We start from the raw sequence: 21,285 nt of genomic DNA on the forward strand, positions 1-21,285 counted from the left end.
ACACTCCTAAGGAACTGTTGCTACAAGACAATGCTGGATACTGACCAGTTAGACATTGTTATGCTTCATTTCAGGGTGCAGCAGACATAAAAGAGTAAAGAGGTGTATACTGTACATTTCCTTTAAAATGTATTATTTGGATCCTTAAAAGGATAAAGTTTTGCAATACAGGTATAGGACCCGTTATCCAGAATGCTTGGGACCAAGGGTATTCCGGATAAGGGGTCTTTCCGTAATTTGGATCTCCATACCTTAAGTCTACAAAAAAAAAATCAATAAAACATTAATTAAACCCAATATGATTGTTTTGCATCCAATAAGGATTAATTATATCTTAGTTGGGATCAAGTACAGGTACTGTTTTATTATTACAGAGAAAAGGGAATCATTTAACCATTAAATAAACCCAATAGGGCTGTTCTGCCCCAATAAGGGGTAATTATATCTTAGTTGGGATCAAGTACAGGTACTGTTTTATTATTACAGAGAAAAGGGAATCATTTAACCATTAAATAAACCCAATAGGGCTGTTCTGCCCCCAATAAGGGGTAATTATATCTTAGTTGGGATCAAGTACAGGTACTGTTTTATTATTACAGAGAAAAGGGAATCATTTAACCATTAAATAAACCCAATAGGGCTGTTCTGCCCCCAATAAGGGGTAATTATATCTTAGTTGGGATCAAGTACAGGTACTGTTTTATTATTACAGAGAAAAGGGAATCATTTAATCATGAAATAAACCCAATAGGGCTGTTCTGCCCCCAATAAGGGGTAATTATATCTTAGTTGGGATCAAGTACAGGTACTGTTTTATTATTACAGAGAAAAGGGAATCATTTAACCATTAAATAAACCCAATAGGGCTGTTCTGCCCCAATAAGGGGTAATTATATCTTAGTTGGGATCAAGTACAAGGCATTGTTTTATTATTACAGAGAAAAAGGAAATCTCATTTTTAAAATTCTGAATTATTTGATTAAAATGGAGTCTATGGGAGACAAGCTTTCCATAATTCGGGGCTTTCTGGATAACGGGTTTCCGGATAAGGGATCCGATACCTGTACAAGCAAGTGCATATGAGTTAGTAATGCACAAATGCCATTCTAATTCCATTCTTCTGAGCCAGTTTCCTTTTTTTTCTTAATGAAATTAGAAATTCGGTTTTTAACAGCTGCTGATGTAAGTTATAATTCCAGTTAAGTATCCCTATCAGTATATTCCATTCCATATGCTGAGCTAGAATAGCATTTAATTAATACACACATATGCTGATGTTATCCTTCATTAGCAATTTAATCTGAAAGTATTTAAATTTGACTTTAAATAACTAAGCAATATCGTTTGCTTAATCAACATAATTTGCATATTCCATAAATGTAATCTTCAAACAAAAAGGCACAACCGACTTTGGTGTCTCAGTGGTATAAAACATCTTAGCAATGTCCTTCTTGAATTCTTATTTTTGCTCTTTTGAACTAAGATGAAAAATACACGAACTAATGTCTAAATGGTTTCCGAACAAACTTTTCATGTGGCTTTAAAGGGACAAACCCATTTTTCAACTTAAGTTTAAAAAAAACAAGGCTTCTGCTTTTTGCCCTGTTTTAATTATGAAACATGCGAGATAAAGAAGTTTACCAAAAAAGGAGACATGCTGTACGTTATATTTTAGGGTTCTGTACCAGCCCAAGGCAATCACAGCCCTATAATAGCAAAGTTCTGAGCCTCTAAAGATTCCCCAGTAGCTCCCAATCTCCTTTCCTGCCGATTCATTGTACATGCTCTTTGCCACTGTCACTTACCTGAGCTTAGGGACCTGGTGGTAAACCTGCCTCTCATCTGACGTTATCTTTGCTACACGAGCCCAAGCCACCCCCTATGCTGACAGCAAAGTTCATTCTTACGTTCAGACATGCTTAGACCCAGGTAGAGAAAGGGTGAGCATACTGGGTACATCTCAAAAGTGTATGTGCACTTCCTTACACTCATCTAATAAAACATGTAGGACTCTGTTTGCCCCAACATAAAGAATCTTTTTTGTGCTGCAGTGGACTTCAGCTTGGAGAGGCTTTTGAATGTAGTGAGCACCAGTGCAAAATGGTATTATACAGCGTTTGGTTGCTTTCATATAGGTGATTGTGAATCGTATGAGCCAATGCTACAATATGAGCTATTGCTTGCTGCAAGGGATGGTGAGATTCCATCATGCAGTAAATGGGAGTTCAAAACCCCATGTCCAGAAAGCCAAAGTCAGCTGCCAGCATCTCTCTAGGGACAGAGGAATCCCACTGCATGGCTGACGGCCACCAGATTTGTAAACAAGTGTGTAAGTGTCTCAGCTGACACTCACTTGATCCCCTGAATCTAGAAATAGAGAGTGATTACTGTTCAGGAACCTGTCCCACTAGGACTTAACACTACAGATAATTTCATCCGGTGAAAGCCTTAAATGACTAAAAATGTAAGCGACGCCTGTCAATATAATGGACATGAGGCTCACATGTATTTCTGTTTCCCTAAGTGATTTGAAGCTGAAATATTCAATTCAGACTGCTAGAAGTCCCAGTTCCTCTGTGTAGCCTTGGCAGCAGCCAGCTCCTGTGTAGTGACTGACAGAAGAAAAGGGCAATCACCCCGGGGGGGGCTTCTTTTTTGTGCATTTTTATTTTCACTTACAATTTTGTGCTGAACATATTCTATTTTAACTGACAGTGTGACCAGCAAAAGACATACCTCATGTCCATTACATGTTTTACAGTATTAGTGTCATTTTAAGTGGACTGTATAGAGAAATATATAATTGTTTGTCTACTAACATTTCCATCTAGCAGAACTGGGGCCTCGAGTTTGATCCCAACGAGTGCAATAATTACAAAGAGTTTGTATGTTATTTTCGTGTTTGATTCTGCACTCAAAACAAATATAGTAACTTTAACTGTCACCTGATAAAACTGACAGAGAGTGCTTGTGGTTAAGGACCTGCACATTTTTAGCTCCACTTCAATCATCAGTGTTTTATCTACTGGTATTGCTGTTTTAAAGCTTTATTAGTTTCAATATTAAGCTCATGCTAATGCTTCATCTTTAAAAATAAATAATCTGACCATGTATAAGATATGTGTAACATATACAGTACAACATATGTGCATTATATTAACATAGGAGCACTCATGGGGCTTGAAAAAAATTATTACAGTTATCATTTCAGTTTTGCTCAGTGAACCTTACTTAAAGGAACAGTAACATCTGATAATGAAAGGGTTTTAAAAGAATGGCAATAAATTGTACTGTTGCCCTACAGTGGTAAAATCGGTGTGCTTGCTTCAGAAACACTATTATTGTTTGTATAAACCAGCTGCTTTGTAGCCATGGGGGCAGCCATTCAAGCACAGGATACACAATAAATAACAGATAGTTGTGCAGAATTCCATCCAAAAACAACATGTTTTCCCATGACAGTATTCCTTTAATGTAAGTGTAGAACCAGCTCTGAAAATGACCCGTCCCTCATGATATCACAGGCACAGGCTAAACATAAGTGACAAGATGGCCATTAAAACCTGCTGACCTTTCGGACCGTTGATGCAGCCCTCTAGCAATTGTCGGCATTACCTTTTTTTATGATCCAATTGTTGATCTGATCAGAGCAGAGGGCCAAACAATCAGAACAGCCAGTTATTGCCCAGCTCAAGGGGGGCATATAGCCAGTATAGTCAGTTTATGTGCATAGCCAAAAACTGAAAAGTTTTTCACTCCAGTGCTGCAGCTAGGGGGAGTTAAAACAAACATAAGGAATAATAAAATGCAGTTAAAGAAAGAAAATATGTAATTTAATTCACCAAACTGCAGACACCTATGAGTAACTATGGTGCAGATGGGTACTCACAGACACATGGGAACACAAAGCATATCACTCACATATAGTGGCAGTTTCAACTTCAGATGTACAGGCCACACAATAGTGTAAAATTTTTTTAAAAATTATACAAAAATATACTGCACTATCCGTATCTCGCATGGAATGGGAATGCATAAGGTCTACATTATTACTATGCCGTACATTATCTGTACTTCATGCACATAGTTGTCACCCATATGGTACAAAGTGGGAGGTGCCTTAATCCTCAGAAATAAGCGTAAGATGTAAGAACACAGAGCTTTGGGAGATGTATGACAGAAGATTGAGTGGGGCCACAATCCAAAGACACTGGAGAAGATCTTGACCAAGATACATTTTCTCACACAGGATGATGTGAGACCCCTATAGGCCTATGATCTCAACCAAAACGCGCCAGGCCTGAGGCACTTATGATGTTATGCTAAATAACACAAGGTTTTACTCATCTGTACTGGAGTGCAGCAAGCTTTTTTGCTTTCTTCACGAAATGTGGAGAAGCACCTTGTAGTTTGTACCCAGAAGTTCCATTTGTCTCCCCCAAGCACAAATTACAGCGGGAGAAGGAGAGTCAATGGTGGTCAAGGTTTTTCTTGGTTTTCTTTGGGTACATAATATACCAACAGCAGCTTAACATTCCATACATTTACATAAAGCTGTATATGATCCTAATGCACACTGCTATACAATTTGTGGGCAGAAAAAAAAAACTATACAACAAACATTAAAGGAATTTTAAAAGCCTCTAGCGTGAAACAACAGCATTCAACGAGTGTTTATTACTCGCCTAGCAGAATTTTATTACTGCCATAATGCCTTTGGCTAGGAGGTAACTGAAAAACAACGCTGACAGCATAATGAAAGTAAAAGCCATGAAAACCATAACATTAGAAGAGAAATTAACATGTTCTGAAAGGTCTGTTGTACGCGATTAAAATGCAGATACATTCATACTGCTGGAAATATTTCCAATTACTGGAAGTCTAGAACAGATACTTATTAATATTCAGCTTTCTCAGGAAGCATTTACATAAGATCTTTATTTTTGGCTACAAAACAAGAAACACAAACATTAATTTGCAAAACTGCATTTTGATATCATGTGTTTCCAGTATAAATATTGTATTATCTTGGCTTATTCAACCATATGAGCACGCAAGTGTCTTTTCCCATTATGAGAGAAACTGGGGAACAAGGAAATAATGATACAGGGATGTGGATTTGCCCCAACCAAGGGAGACAAAATCAGCTGTTGTGAGAATTCTTTGAAGCTAAGAATTGCATAATAAGATATATTGTAACATAAGAGAAATATGTGCATGCCAGTTTGTTCATCTTTTAGTACGTTGTAGAGAGGGCTATTCTGCAACGGGTCTTCATTTGTTTTTTTAATTATTTAGCTTTTTGTTGAGCAGTTCTCCAGCTTGGAATTTTAGTAGCTCTCGGGTTGCTAGGGTCCAATAGGGTTCCAATAATTTACTTCTATCATTATTCGGAACCTATCGCCATATAACATATCTTGTCATGTAGAACACATAGGAGCCAATAGTAACATGCAAAAATGAAATATAGAAGTAATTACATTTTAGACCCCAGACCTTATGGAGCCCAATGGGGTACTCCACTTTTTACAAACCAAAGGTTTCCCTGCCTAGGAGCATTGATATAATGACAAATCAATGAACATCCAAATAAAATGCAATTTGCTGAAAGCCTCAAAAAGAAATCCAAGCTGCAATATCAATAGAAATAAAGGTTGGCACAAAGTACCATAGACCTGTAAGATTACTGCAACTATATTAAAAAACAAAACAAGTTTAACACTCAACTCCCAAATTCCCCGGATCACAAAACCACTCATTAATAAAATGGGCACAAGCTGAACAAGGAAAGAAAGAAAATCTTTTTGTAATTCTCAGTTTGACATCCATTTGTTTTCAGAAATCTCTGGAGAAAAGGTCTTGTGAAATGCATTTGTCTATTTCTGGAAACTAAATTACATTAAAATATATAAGCCCTTAAATAAAGGTCATGGCAATATTCCCTGTGCCTTCCAGCTGCAGAATTTCAGAAAAGTTATTCAGGAGTGGACTGTTAAAGCTGAATTGCACCCTGCCAGTGTAAAGGGTAATGTTTTATCCCCCTCATAATTTGTCACAACTCAATTCAAACAACCCACACGAGCCGCGGCCATGCATTAGACAGATGTGTATTTTTATAACAAGAAAATGCATAGAAAAACAGGCAAATATCTTAATACGACTCTGAGAGCACAAACCTTTGGCTGATATCTATTATTTATAAGACAAAACATAAATTGAGGAATCCATAATCCTGGGCCATAGATTATACGTTCTAAGTCAAGCTGGTAAATTGCTTAACAAATATTTTTAGTGGCTTTCTTTTTTGGAGTAATAAACAGTGCTCCAGTATCCTCCAAGCTAACGAGATACCTGGATATGGTGAACTCATAGATGTACTAGTTGTCAGTTATTAACTCAAGGCACATTTAGCCAACCAGTTATACTGATCTGGGTCCATTCCAAAACTGGGGGGCAAATTTATAGGAGCTGTAAGCAGAGACAGGAGAAACATCAGTTAAATTAAGTAAAAATTTATCTCAGAGCAATTAATAGTTTCTTAAACTACTGATGCAGAAAAGTCAGTGAATAAAGTCACCACTAACCCTTACCTTAACAGAACAATATACACCTAAAAACACCTTTGCTAAAAATGAGAACAACAACTAGAACTTGTATTGAAAGTTATATTCTATTATTTAATTTGTTTAACAAAAAATCTGTTTCCTTTTTTTTTTTTTTTTACTCCCTCCCTCACCCTTTATAAAGAAGATCATAGCTATCAGAGGGCTTTCTTCCATCCTCTGCTGAATTCAATGGGAAGCACCTAACAGTCCAGTGTGGCATCATCCTAAATCATGTTTCGTTTCTCTTTACTTGAATATACAAGCTGTCTCTTCTCTAGACTGTCATATTTCGACTGACATTAGTCTTTCAGACAGTTATGGGATATTGAAGTCAACTGGATCCTCTGCACAATAGCAGTAAAGGTGGTCTGAGTTACAGCCAATGCCACAATCTGGCTGCAGCTCAAAAATGCCCAAGTACTTGAAACTTTAAGCAGCTCTACAACTTGAAATAAATATTTTTTTAAATCTTTCCTACATTAGGACATATCAATTATAATTATTTCTACTCAGTGGTTTCAAAACTGTGGGGATAGCCCCTAGTGTGGATCCTGCTGAAGTAGCTGGCATTGATCAGCCTGAAGACCAGTTGGGATGAGATTTGGAAGGAGTGCAGACTTAACTCTTCTAGATAAACTTGAAAGGTTTTCTTTAAAAATGAGTATGATGGTGCAGAAAGATGCATCAAAACAAAACAATTTTCTCCTTAACCTAAAAATATACTCATCCTTAACAAAATATACAATTGCCCCCCTGTTTTTTCATTGCATTGCCAGTATTTACCAAACACGCTACTAGACTATTGTACTGTTGCTATCCAATTGAACATTAATACCCTGCCTCCGTCTAAGAAGTCTCAAGAGCACTTCACTACATGCCACAACACAGGTGTTCTTCTATTTCTAATAAGCCAACCAAGCCATTTAGGCAGGGCTTGCACTTTAATAATGATAAATGTTAAACATAAAAAGACAACAGAAATTAAAAACATTTGCTTATTAAAATTTACAAAAAAAACTACAAAAACATTAACAAGTAATAAAAGTTAGGGATTGGATTTTGCATTCCAAATCTGAACCCGCAATTCATCTATTTGCCATCAGTAATGTACAGGGAGTAGCCTAACTGACTGGTAAACCATATCTGCTTCTAGACAGGCACATTGACATCTTAATATTTCCAACCACTACTACTTTTCCATCCCCACAGTCCCATCAAATGCTTGTATAGTCCTTATAGAGTGAATAAAAGACTCACTAAGCTGTTTTTCTAAAGACACAGTACAATAAGACAATAAAAGTATTCCAATTACAGACATAACATTAGGGGAAGAAAGAGATGTCATTGAGGGTTGAACAGGCTCAGACCGATGTTTAAACACTGCATTACGACAGACTATCTGAATTAAGTAGGTTTTATCTCCTGTCTATGGCTATGTTTCTATCAGCGTACATAGCATATAGCACAGCTTAAAGTTTTATTTGTATCTGTTTAAAGTTCTAAGCTCCCAGCTAAATACATTGCAGGTGGAAGTAATGACACACTTTGTAATGATGTTCTTCTATAAATCAAATTTAGAGTACCTAGGAGGCACATACTAGCATTCAAATCATACATCTGAATTATGGCTTTAACACTACTCATGTCTTCAGGGATGCATTTGTTCCACCAGGCAAGCCATTTCCATCTAGCATAATGAATCTCTGGAGTTTAACACCCCGAGCTAAATATGCAGCAAAGTATAAATGAGAAAGTTATAAAAAAAAAAACACAAAAATACTAAATAGTATCACATCAGAACAGTGAACTCATAAGAAATGGGGGAAAAAAAACAACTTGACTACTAAATTAGTATGGAAGTGACCTTTACCAGTTAAAAATATTATCTTTTTGATATCTTGATAGTATCATAAACGTGTCATATATATATACACACACAGTGGCTTGCAAAAGTATTCGGCCCCCTTGAACTTTTCCACATTTTGTCACATTACAGCCACAAACATGAATCAATTTTATTGGAATTCCACGTGAAAGACCAATACAAAGTGGTGTACACATGAGAAGTGGAACGAAAATCATACATGATTCCAAACATTTTTTACAAATAAATAACTGCAAAGTGGGGCGTGCGTAATTATTCAGCCCCCTTTGGTCTGGGTGCAGTCAGTTGCCCATGGACATTGCCTGATGAGTGCTAATGACTAAATAGAGTGCACCTGTGTGTAATCTAATGTCAGTGCAAATACAGCTGCTCTGTGACGGCCTCAGAGGTTGTCTAAGAGAATATTGTGAGCAACAACACCATGAAGTCCAAAGAACACACCAGACAGGTCAGGGATAAAGTTATTAAGAAATTTAAAGCAGGCTTAGGCTACAAAAAGATTTCCAAAGCCTTGAACATCCCACGGAGCACTGTTCAAGCGATCATTCAGAAATGGAAGGAGTATGGCACAACTGTAAACCTAACAAGACAAGGCCGTCCACCTAAACTCACAGGCCGAACAAGGAGAGCGCTGATCAGAAATGCAGCCAAGAGGCCCATGGTGACTCTGGACGAGCTGCAGAGATCTACAGCTCAGGTGGGGGAATCTGTCCATAGGACAACTATTAGTTGTGCACTGCACAAAGTTGGCCTTTACAGAAGAGTGGCAAGAAGAAAGCCATTGTTAACAGAAAACCATAAGAAGTCCCGTTTGCAGTTTGCCACAAGCCATGTGGGGGACACAGCAAACATGTGGAAGAAGGTGCTCTGGTCAGATGAGACCAAAATGGAACTTTTTGGCCAAAATGCAAAACGCTATGTGTGGCGGAAAACTAACACTGCACATCACTCTGAACACACCATCCCCACTGTCACATATGGTGGTGGCAGCATCATGCTCTGGGGGTGCTTCTCTTCAGCAGGGACAGGGAAGCTGGTCAGAGTTGATGGGAAGATGGATGGAGCCAAATACAGGGCAATCTTGGAAGAAAACCTCTTGGAGTCTGCAAAAGACTTGAGACTGGGGCGGAGGTTCACCTTCCAGCAGGACAACGACCCTAAACATAAAGCCAGGGCAACAATGGAATGGTTTAAAACAAAACATATCCATGTGTTAGACTGGCCCAGTCAAAGTCCAGATCTAAATCCAATCGAGAATCTGTGGCAAGATCTGAAAACTGCTGTTCCCAAACGCTGTCCATCTAATCTGACTGAGCTGGAGCTGTTTTGCAAAGAAGAATGGGCAAGGATTTCAGTCTGTAGATGTGCAAAGCTGGTAGAGACATACCCTAAAAGACTGGCAGCTGTAATTGCAGCAAAAGGTGGTTCTACAAAGTATTGACTCAGGGGGCTGAATAATTACGCACACCCCACTTTGCACCCCACTTTGCAGTTACTTTGCAAGCCACTGTATATATAAATAAAGTGTAACTAATAAAATTAAAGTTTGCAGATTTCCTTGGAACATTTGATAAATAATTCTCATACTACTTTAAAGGGGACCTTACACCAACATATATAAAGTTGTCTTTCAAAATTAACCCAAATCCTTTTTTTTATTAAAACAGCCATACAAAAATGTATTTAAAAATCTGAGCTGTCATATATTGCCTGCCTCATCTCTATGCCTAACGCCATTAAGCACTTTGTAGATGTCACTGCACTCCTCTCATTCTCCCTCCCTCCTTACCACCTATAAATGTATAGCCCATGCATAGATGTGGGCATTTGCAAGTTTTTGGGGAGATACAAAACTTAATACCAGTGTCCACAAAAAGGCACCTGCCTGCTTGCTGTAACTGTGAATTTCCAGACTGAAGGAAACAAAATGTAAATAATTTATATAGTATAAGTTAAGTTTATTTTGCTCAACTACCATGACAAAAAAAGTATTTGGAATTTGTTTCTTTGGGTAACAGAACCCCTTTAACACAACTGGCCACCAACTCAGATGGAAGGATGAAGAACTTTAAGGCTAAATATTTACATATTCCTGATTTAACAGAAAAGGTTTGTAGGTATTTTGCCCAACACTGCCAAAAGCCATGCAGAATGCTCGGGACCAAGGGTTTCCCGGATAAGGGATCTTTCCGTAATTTGGATCTCCATACCTCGTGTCTACTAATAAATTAATTATTTAAACATTAATTAAGCCTAATATGATTGTTCTGCCTAAGGATTACTTATATCTTAGTTGGGATCAAGAATAAGATACTGTTTACTACAGAGAAAAAGGAAGCCATTTTTAAAAATTATAATTATTTTTTTTATAATGCAGTCTATGGGATATAGGCTTCCCATAATTTAAAACTTTCTGGATAATGGGTTTCTGGAAAACAGATCCCATACCTGTACAAGAAAGTAGTGAAAAGAAGATGGGAAGCAACTGGAGGCATCTTTGAGGGCACAGATCATGCATGCTAAAGGGCTGTGGTTGGGCTTGGGCTGGTACAGAAGCCCAAAACATAATAAACAACATTTTTAGACTATTTCTTTTGTTAAGCTTTAGTTCTCCGACTAGAGTTTGTTGGCCCAAGCCTGAAAAGGCACAGAAAAAAATCATTCTCCCTCCACTGGCCGCATCCATTTTACATACAGTCTTATTTTTTATTTATGGTTTGATAGTTGTGTATCATTACTAAACTTCCTCAGCCTAAAACTTAATGCAACTAAATGCAATTGAAAGCAATGTTATAATACACACATACACCACATGCATTATTTTTTTTAATTATCAACTTTTAGCAATTCTTTTGTTATAAACAAGGAGTATAATAGAGGGGAAGAAGGGAAGAAAGGAAGAAAAAGGGGGGGGGTGGAGTGCTAGGTCTATACAAAGCGTGATGTAGAGATTCAATTGAACCAAAATAAAGTGCTTCTAATAAAAAGGCTGGGTTTTCAGTGTCAAAAGTCTTCCAGTTTGAGGCAAGTGTTGCTTGTGCTGCGAGATAGAGTTCAAAGTTGAGCATTGCTAAAGGTGGCCATACACGTGGCGATCCGACGATGTTTCGTACGACCATCGGTCGCACGAAACATCGTAAGATCCGCCACACACCATTCAGGGCTGAATCGGCAGGTAAGGAGGTAGAAACAATAGGATTTCTACCTCCTTCTGCCGATTCAGCTCTGAAGGGAGAATTTTGGTCAGGCGCCTTCTATGGCGCCCGATCAAAATTTTCAAACTTGTCCGATCGGCGAGTCGTCCGATATCGGCAGCTTCCTGCGATATCGGTCGACTCGCCGACATGCCATACACGCACCGATTATCGTACGAAACGAGGTTTCGTACGATAATATCGGTGCGTGTATGGCCACCTTAAGCCTAGTTGCGAGATTGGAGCGTGGAGTGTAGTCCTTGCTACAATTGGAGCTTTTTGAGCCCAAACAACATCAGCTTGTATACAATGTAATGTGTTTTTAGGAATGCAGCAAGGTGAGTTAGCAAAAACATACAGTAGTTTGGGGAGATATATCATCTTGACACCACATGCATTTTAGTATACTGGAGCTGCCATTAGCCCAATACCCATGAGCAAAATGGATGGATATTGTACAACAAAGCCATACATGACGAAGGCCAAATACTACTGCTTATCAATTCAGGCTAAAATATAACCGTAAGAGGAACTTAAGTGCCTTTTGCTTCCTTACCTGCCAATTTACCCTCTCCGAAGAAGAATATTCTGTTTGTATATATCAACTTATATGTGTGATTTTTATGTTTTACAGTTAAATACTGTTATTTGGGCCCCATGCATAACCAGAGTATGGTCAATCCACATAAAGTGCATAACCAAATCGGGCTAGCTTTAGTCACACACAATTAAATTCTACTCCACAAAACACCCTTGACCCTGAAAATATATCAGTAGTGCATAACTGCAGTTTAACAGAAAAAAATATTAAGTGTTCTCTGCTTTCTCTGCTGTCCTATTTCTGAAGCAATGAAAAAAGCACATTCATCAGCACATCCCAGTGTCAGGCAGGCCAAGGTCATGTTTCTAAAAACAAAAGCTCAGTATTCACTGTGCATGGAGCCTGACAAATTGCAGTCTGTTTGGGTGCATGGGTGGCCATGAAGATGGCTCTAATGCCACACAAAACTGTGCCGGGGGAAGTTTTTAGATTTAATGGAAAGACACAGACATTTTACTAAGATTAGTTTGACACAACAAAAAATACTCAAACAAATAATGATACGCAATTAGTTCAGATCCCCTTGAGTATATTATCAATTTGAACTACATACTTATTAAGCCTAAAGTTAAACAAAGAAAGTATGTGTTTACATTTTTAAACCCCTCATTTTTACAAGTGTTCTACACAACAATGCTCATTTTATTCATCCAGATCCGTGGGAGAATGAAAAGAAGAATGGATGTATTTTTACTCATAGAAACTCCTATTAAATTTCTACCCTTTATCAATGTTTGAATTGAATTCTCCATTAAGATTTTTATCGATAAAAGGGGTTGTTCACCTTTAAAGGGGACCTGTCACCCTAAGAAATAATTCCAGATTGTTTTCACTTTGTTTGTCAAGCAAAATAAACTTCACATACACCATATAAATTAGATTAATCTTATTTTATTCAGCCTTGAAATTCACAGTTGCAGCCAGCAGGCAGGTGCCATTTTGTGGACACTGTCATTAAGGCAAGCTCAGCATCCTGCCAAAATCTTATTTCTGTGCCAGTATGGGGGGATCTGATGCCCATGTCTATGCACTGGTTACAAAATTAGATTGTGAGGAGGGAGGGGGAATGTGAGGAGTGCAGCAACATCTAAGAAGTTCTGAATTGATAGTGAAAGTAACTGCCAGCCCTAAGGCATAGAGGCGGGGCAGGCAATATATGATTGACAGTTGGGATTTTTAAATGCTTTTTTAAGGGGTATGGATGTGTTAATAAAAAATGATTTTGGGGTACATAATTAATTTGAATTGGGCTTTTATTATACAGCTTTTTATGCCTGGGTGACAGGTCCACTTTTAGTGTGACGAAGAGTGTACTATTGTAAGACAGTTTTCAATTGGTCTTAATTTTTTTATAATTAAAGGTTTTTGTATTATTAAGCTTTTTTAAGCAGCTCTCTAGTTTGGAATTTAGCAGCTATCTGGATACTATGGTTCAATTTGAAGACAAAACAACAATGAACACTAATTAAAAAGTTGTTAATAGGTCGATCATTAACATACTAAAAGTTAACCTGAAAATATGTTTTGAAAAACCACTTTTTCAAAACATATTTACAGGAAAGCCATGACCAAAATTAAACAAGCTTCAGTTTAACACAGGCGTGGGACCTGTTATGCAGAATGCATAATTTGAATGATAATTTGTAACTCCATAACTTAAGTCTACTAAAAAATAATTTAAACAATAAACCCAATAGGATTGTTTGCCTTCAGTAAGGATTAATTATATCTTAACAGGAGCAGCCCGGGGTATAAGGTAAGCCATTACACTCACTGAGGGGTGTTTAAGATTTTGCCCCCCACCCCAATCCAAAGTTGTGAGAAGTTTCCTCCTGCAGGCTACTTTGTGCGACTTCGGAAAATGAAGCGATGCGAAGGGCTTTCTACTGGCAACTCCTAGAATTGGCGATGGAAAGCCTTTTCGTAGCGGCTTGTCGCCCACGACAGTAGAGATCTATCGTGGGCAACACAACCACTCCGTGGGTTTATACCCTTAAGGAAAAATAGTTTTAGTTTAGTTTCTTTTAGAGAGATGGTATGATAGCAGATCCAATGGCACCAAAAACTTTTTCTTTTACCCTAACAATAGGGAACATATCGTCTTACAAGCTGCTGACTCTGACACTGCTTACACCTCAGTTGTTAATTGCATGAACTGTTTATGCTGGCAAGCTATATTATTAAACAAGGATATTATGCCTGTGCCAAGTCCAATACAATACAATGTGCAGCAGAATACTTGTCACTAACATAGTCACTGTACCAGTAGAGTGTGTAGGGCAGAGGTGGCTGAGATTCAAAATAGACTGTACCGGATTCTGGCACAGAGGTATTTTTGTGACAACTATCTGAGAAATTATCTCTCATTCTCTTGTGCAAACATGGTTTCTGCCAGGTTTTACTTTAAAATTCCTTTTTGACCCTTCAAGGTCATTAGCTTGACTCTTCCTCATGACAACATGCATTTCCTCAACTTACATGCCCATGCTGACATTTTACAAACACAGGATAATAATTATGATATTGAGGAGGGTGATGATAATAATACATACTTTAAATAATCACAACTACAGCAGAGGTTTTAATACCTTGCTCTGCCAGCATTTTTTTTTTCTCTCATGATATGTTTATCTTATCAAGTTCATAAATGACATCATGGCTCACTCCCCCTCCCTTCAGCGTGAGGTCAATCAACTCATGCAGAGTATCAGGCGTTGCAAAAGCTGTGCATTCTTGTTTGGAGAAGCAGGAAAGCAGCATGATAAGGCAAGGAGAGGCAGAAAGGGTAAGCAAGACAGTGCAGTGAAAAGTAGCCAAGGGAGATCAATATAAGGGTAGATTTACAACACACCCACCCAGATCATGGGCTGCCAGTTGTTCCGCCCTAGAGTATTAAAGAACCAATAACACCAAAAATGAAAGAGTTCTGTATGCTGTTAAATATCATTTATTGTTACCTTCAATAGTAAAAGTTGGGTGTTTGCTTTAGGATGAAGACACATAGAGCCACTAGTAGCAGTTACTTTTTCACGGGTACTGAACACTGCCATAGACAATACTGAGAACTGCCTCTGCTAGAACACACAGAAACAATTATCAGTAACTGATCAGCATTGTCTATTTTAGTAGCTATGACAGGTAGCCGGTACTAGTAGCTCCATGTGTCTTCACCCTTATGCTGGCCATACACGTGGCGATCTGACGATGTTTTGTGCGACCATCGATCGGTCGCATGAAACATCGTCAGATGTGCCACACACCATTCAGGGCTGAATCGGCAGGTAAGGAGGTAGAAACAATAGGATTTCTACCTCCTTCTGCCGATTCAGCGCTGAAGGGAGATTTTGACCAGGCGCCTTCTATGGCGCCCGATCAAAATTTTCCAACTGGTCCGATCGGCGAGTCGGCCGATATCAGCAGCTTCCTGCGATATCGGTCGACTCGCTGACATACCATACACACACCGAATATCGTACGAAACGAGGTTTCGTACGATATTATCGGTGCGTGTATGGCTACCTTTAGAAGTGCAACTACAGTTTATATAAATAAGCTGTTGTGTAGCTATGGGCAGCTATTTAAACTGGTCTACTTGGCACCCATTTTCATAGCAAATAACTAGAAACAGTGGTTAATTGCGATTTAAAGCACTCTACAGAACCCGCAAAATGAAAACCTTTCCTTTGTAACATAACATGATTGCGCCTTTAAGGCAACCATTTAGGTTGATAGAGAATCAGAATTTATTAACTGTCACTGAAAAACAGTGATTTTTCTCACTCTGAGCATCTGGTTCTTGAAACAATGTAGCAGAAGTCAGCCTTGCTTGCCATGCTCTTTTACAGGTCTATTATATCAGCTGGCTTCTGCTAAACTGTATCAAAGTCAGAAAAGCCTGGGAAAAGATTGTAAGCTCTACAGGGCAGGGACCTCCTTCCTACTGAGTCTCATACCACATGGCACTTCATCTCTGTGTATTTAAGTATTTATTATAACACTTGTCCTCCGTGTGTAATTGTGTATATTGTAAGATTGTACAGAGTAAAGTTATACATACGTACATTGTTGTGAATAAACTATTATTGAAAATTACCACTTTTGTTGGTGTCTGCCTGGAGGAGGTAAGTTCATTACTACCTCCTCTGAATTACCCATTGGGTTTTTAAGTGTTTTTAGCTAATTTTATCCATTTGGCGCCTCTGTTTTGTCTTATCATTATACATACATACACACAAAGGACAAAAAGTAACAAAGGCTGCTTTCAGTAACTCTTATATACAAAAATGACTGCAAATATGCAAAGAATGCATTTTGGAAAGTTGCTATGAATGACAATTTTTAGGGTTTATTTCCCCTTTAAATTCTTACTTCTACTATAAAGAAGCATGAGGAACAAGAAATATCTATTCTAGCTAGTTATTATAGATATGCACTATATTATGTACGTAGAATTCTAGCTATAAGCACAGCAGCCCATAGAAGACGCAGCGACACAGAAGGCATCCCCCAACCCTACGCCTTGTCATTAGGACGCGACAAACGCACTCACCTGTCAAGCATCTGCTGTACAGACACGCTGTTCGCCTCCGACATGTTGCCCTTTGCCCCGCAGCCGTATTTACTCGAGTATCAAGCGATAAAGAGTATGAGGAGACAACACGTCCAAGTCCGACATGCAGGAACAGTCTCACCGAACCGCCATCCGTCCGTTTCAAAGTCCTTTCAGCAAATTCCCCTTCCTATTGCCAGCAGCCTCTAACTCGGTGTTTGTTGTTACGGAACCAGAGTTCTTACGTGAAACGTCAGTCGTACTTCATGCGGCAACCGAGCGGCGCCGGAAGCAGGAAGTGAGAAGCGCTGGGGAAGGTGTCTGTTGCCATGGTAACGTCGGTATCTCGCTAAAGTGCATCGTTACCGTAAATTAGAATTTGACTCTGTATCTTATTGGCCTGTGGAAGTTTTTATCTGTTCCGATTTGGCTTTTTATATACATATGCGTAGAACTTGTGCGGCGAAGTGCGCTTTAATTAACATAGTAACAATTTTGTGGTATAAACTATAGGGATTTCTAGTGCCTGATCTACCTGTGTTTTTATGACTGTGTGGATTGTTTATGCTTTGCACCATGCCTTCAATATTTAACCTTAATATTGTTTCATACCTCCCAACATTTGAAAAATGAAAAGAGGGACAAAAAGACTTTGCGCGCGCAGCACGGCAACATTTTGACCACGCCCACTTTGTGGCCACACCCCAAGTGCCACACCCCATTTTTAAAATAGTGCCCCCGATGGCCCAATAGACAGCACCCCCATAGACAGTGCCCCATTTGCCCCCATAGACAGTACCCCCCATAGACAGTGCCCCCAATTGACCCCATAGACCATGCCCTCAATTGCCCCACAGACAGTAGCCCCCATACACAGTGCCCCCATAGAAAGTACCCTCCATACACAATGCCCCCATAGAAAGTGCCCCCATACACAGTACCCCCATACACAGTGCCCCCATAGAAAGTACCCTCCATACACAATGCCCCCATAGAAAGTGCCCCCATACACAGTACCCCCCAAACACAGTACCCCCCATACACAGTGCCCCCCAATTGCCCCCATAGAGAGTACCTCCAATAGAAAATTCCCCCCATACATAGTGCCCCCCATAGACTTCTTGTGGCTCCTGCTCCTTATTCGGCTCCTCGTACGGCGGTGACAGGACCTTTTATAAGGTTGCGCCCCGTGCGTACACACGTACACACGGGCGCAACCTTATAAAAGGAGCTGTCGCCGCCATACGAGGAGCCGAATAAGAAGCAGGAGCCGCAAGAAGAGACAGAGTCGGAGCGGCTCGGCTGCAGCCAGCGCATCCCGCTGGCCTGGATAGTTTAATGAATGTTCTGCATTTCCGTAATGCGAGACATTCAGGGAACTATCCGGGACAGCGGGACGCACTGTAAAAACTGGGACTGTCCCGCGAAAAAGCGTGACAGTTGGGGGGTATGTTGTTTATATCCATATATATTTTTTTGCCTACACTATTCCAAAGCACTTGTCTATTATAAAAAGTAACGTACACCATATTGTAACTTATAAGCAGTGATGAGCGAATCTGTCCTGTTTCACGAAAAATTTGTAAAAGATTTGCTAAACGGCGAAAATGATGTGTGTCAAAAAGAAATAGTTGGCAAGAAAATTTTTTTTAGGTGCGCGTAATTTGTTTGCCGCGTGCATCAATTTTTGGGTACGCACCAAACTATTCTGCGCTGAATTTTGTCTCCCGTTTCGCAAAACATTCCACCACTTGTGAAAAGCAGAAACCTTTCATCAGGTACAAGGAAGCCAATAAAGCATGCAAAAAAGCTATCAGGCAAGGTAAAATAGAGATGGAAAGGGATATTGCAGCTAGGAATCCCAAATTATTTTTAAAATATGTAAATAGTAAAAAAATTAAGCAAGAAGGGGTGGGACCCTTATTATCACAGGGGGGGTCAAATGGTTGATGAGAACAGGGAAAAAGCTGAAATTTTAAACTCATATTTTCCATCTGTTTAAAACTAAGGTTAAAGACTACCTTTTGGAGCACTCGCCCAGCACCTAATCTGGGAACTAGCACTTATATTGTAGTGTCACCCACTGTGACCTACAGCACTTATATTTGCCTATTTGTGTCTGTTAGTTACCCTCCCATATAGATTGTAAGCTCTATGGGGCAGGGACCTCCTTCCTCTTGTGTCCTCGACTCTTAACTTATTGCTGCTGTATTTATCTGTATGTATTATTATACTTTGTATTTATCTATTATCTTATAAACACCCTGTTTGTATTAATGTATTCTACTGTACAGCGCTGTGTACATAAGTAGCGCTTTATAAATAAAGATATACATACATACAACTGACGGGCCAGCTAATCAAGGCTTCCCTTTTAATAGACCCAGTTCTACTAATATAACTACTGATGCATGGGTCACTTAGGAGAAAATTAAAAAGAGACTTGAACATGTAGAGGTACACAAAGGTCCAAGACCAGATGGTTTTCATCCTAGGGTATTAAACAAGCATAGCGCTGTGATTCCCAAATCTTTTTCAGGATTCATTGACGTCTGGCATGGTGCCGAGAGACTGGCAAATTGCTAATGTGGTGCCGTTATTCAAAAAGGGATCCCGTTCTCAGCCTGAAAACTATAGGCCTGTTAGTCTGACATCAGTGGTAGGAAAGTTTTTGGAAGGGGTATCCCTATAAGGGATAGGGTACTTAAATACATTGAAAATCACAATACTATTAGTTTGTGCCAGCATGTTTTTATGCATAATAAATCTTGCCAGACTAATTTAGTTGCCTTTTATGAGGAAGTGAGCAGGAACCTCGATGCTGAAATGGCAGTGGATGTCATCTACTTAGACTTTGCTAAAGCATTCGATACAGTACCGCACAGAAAATGAATGATAAAATTGAGGAATATTGGCCTAGACTTAATGCATAATATTTGAAATTGGATAGAAAACTGGCTGGAGGATAGATTACAAAGAGTGGTGGTAAATGGAACATTTTCTAATTGGGCCAGTATTGTTAGTGGAGTACCGCAGGGGCCTTGGTCCTTGGCTTTTTAACTTGTTTATTAATGACCTGGAGGTGGGCCTACAAAGTACTGTTTCTGTTTTTACTAATGATACTAAATTCTGCAAAACTATAAGTTCCATGCAGGATGCTGCCACTTTGCAGAGCGATTTGACAAAATTGGAAAACTGGGCAGCAAACTGGAAAATGAGGTTCAATGTTGAAAAATGCACTTTGGTGGAAATAATATAAATGTAAGTTATATACTAAATGGTAGTTTGTTGGGGGGATCCTTAACTGAGAAGGATCTGGGAGTTTGTGTAGATTACAAGTTGTCTAATTCCAGGCAGTGTCATTCTGTGGCTACTAAAGCAAATAAAGTGCTGTCTTATATAAAAAAAAGGGCATTGACTCAAGGGATGAGAACATAATTTTGCCTCTTTATAGGTCTGTGGTAAGATGTAACTATGTAACTATATTGTGAGTCAAGTGACAGAATTTTACTCACTAAGCACCAATTATAACGTATGACATCACTGCCGCTGCCAACTTCGTTTGTAAAAAGGTGCAAAACTTAAATGAAGGTAGCAAAATACAGGCGATGGTATCCTCTTAATAGCAGGATCTCCTACTCACCAGATGCCCAGTGAATCAAAGTCAGACATAATACAAATAACAGTCGGTCTTTTGCATGTGCTCTGAATGTATTTGTTATGGAGAGACACGCTAAATAGTGTAATACGATTTTAATCTTCGAAATAAAGAACCAAAAGGGATACTCACAAAACAGAATTGTACAATGATAGTATCCAAAGTGTTAAAGCCCTCTACATGCTTCTCGTGCATGCTTTCTCGCCCATGCTTTCTCAGGAGGTATGATCCACTTCGTGACCTGTTTAGAGGGCCCCCTCCTCTTTAGCCATAGGTATAGTTGCCACCTGTCAAGGTTCTTATGAATGTTACTGTATACCGTCCATTTTCTAACCTTACCACACAAATGAGTGTTTTTTCCTCTAAAACAAGCTAAAAATAGCTGCATGACAGGGACATCCATTAACTGCGTTAGGGAATTAAGATTTTGAACAAAAGACTGCATAAAGGGCATCTCTATCATACCCCAGAACTAATCATTGGTCTCTGTCTATGAAGGCAAGCCTAGCAGTATGCCAGATACTGTATCATTTATCCCTTGGGTAGATTTAACAGCTGCTTTGAATTAACCTTGCAGACTACCAGCACTTGGTTATGGTATTGAGACTAGCTTCACTCTTCACTGAAATGGACAGCACCTATTACATGTTTTTAAAACTTTAGAGAACATAGGCAGATGTAAACTATTTTCGCAGAATAATAAACACATTTTTAAATATTTAAGATTTGGAGGCATATTTCATACCACTCAAGCATCTTTAACATGCTTGCGTTTTCTTTCATAGCTTGATAT

The 21,285-nt window shown here is 39.0% G+C and overlaps 1 protein-coding gene across 1 annotated transcript in view; it reads right to left on the reverse strand.

The window, feature by feature from the left end:
- marchf5 (membrane associated ring-CH-type finger 5) overlaps positions 1-17,045 on the reverse strand; it is a 48,418-nt gene extending 31,373 nt beyond the window's left edge. Inside the window, exon 1 of the mRNA NM_001123478.1 lies at positions 16,835-17,045. Within this exon, the coding sequence (NP_001116950.1) occupies positions 16,835-16,878 (44 nt within the window). The 5' untranslated portion in view covers positions 16,879-17,045. The remainder of the gene's footprint in view (positions 1-16,834) is intronic.
- Positions 17,046-21,285: the final 4,240 nt, after the last annotated feature.

Source organism: Xenopus tropicalis, chromosome 7 (assembly GCF_000004195.4).
Source record: "Xenopus tropicalis strain Nigerian chromosome 7, UCB_Xtro_10.0, whole genome shotgun sequence".
Taxonomy (NCBI): Eukaryota; Metazoa; Chordata; class Amphibia; order Anura; family Pipidae; genus Xenopus; species Xenopus tropicalis.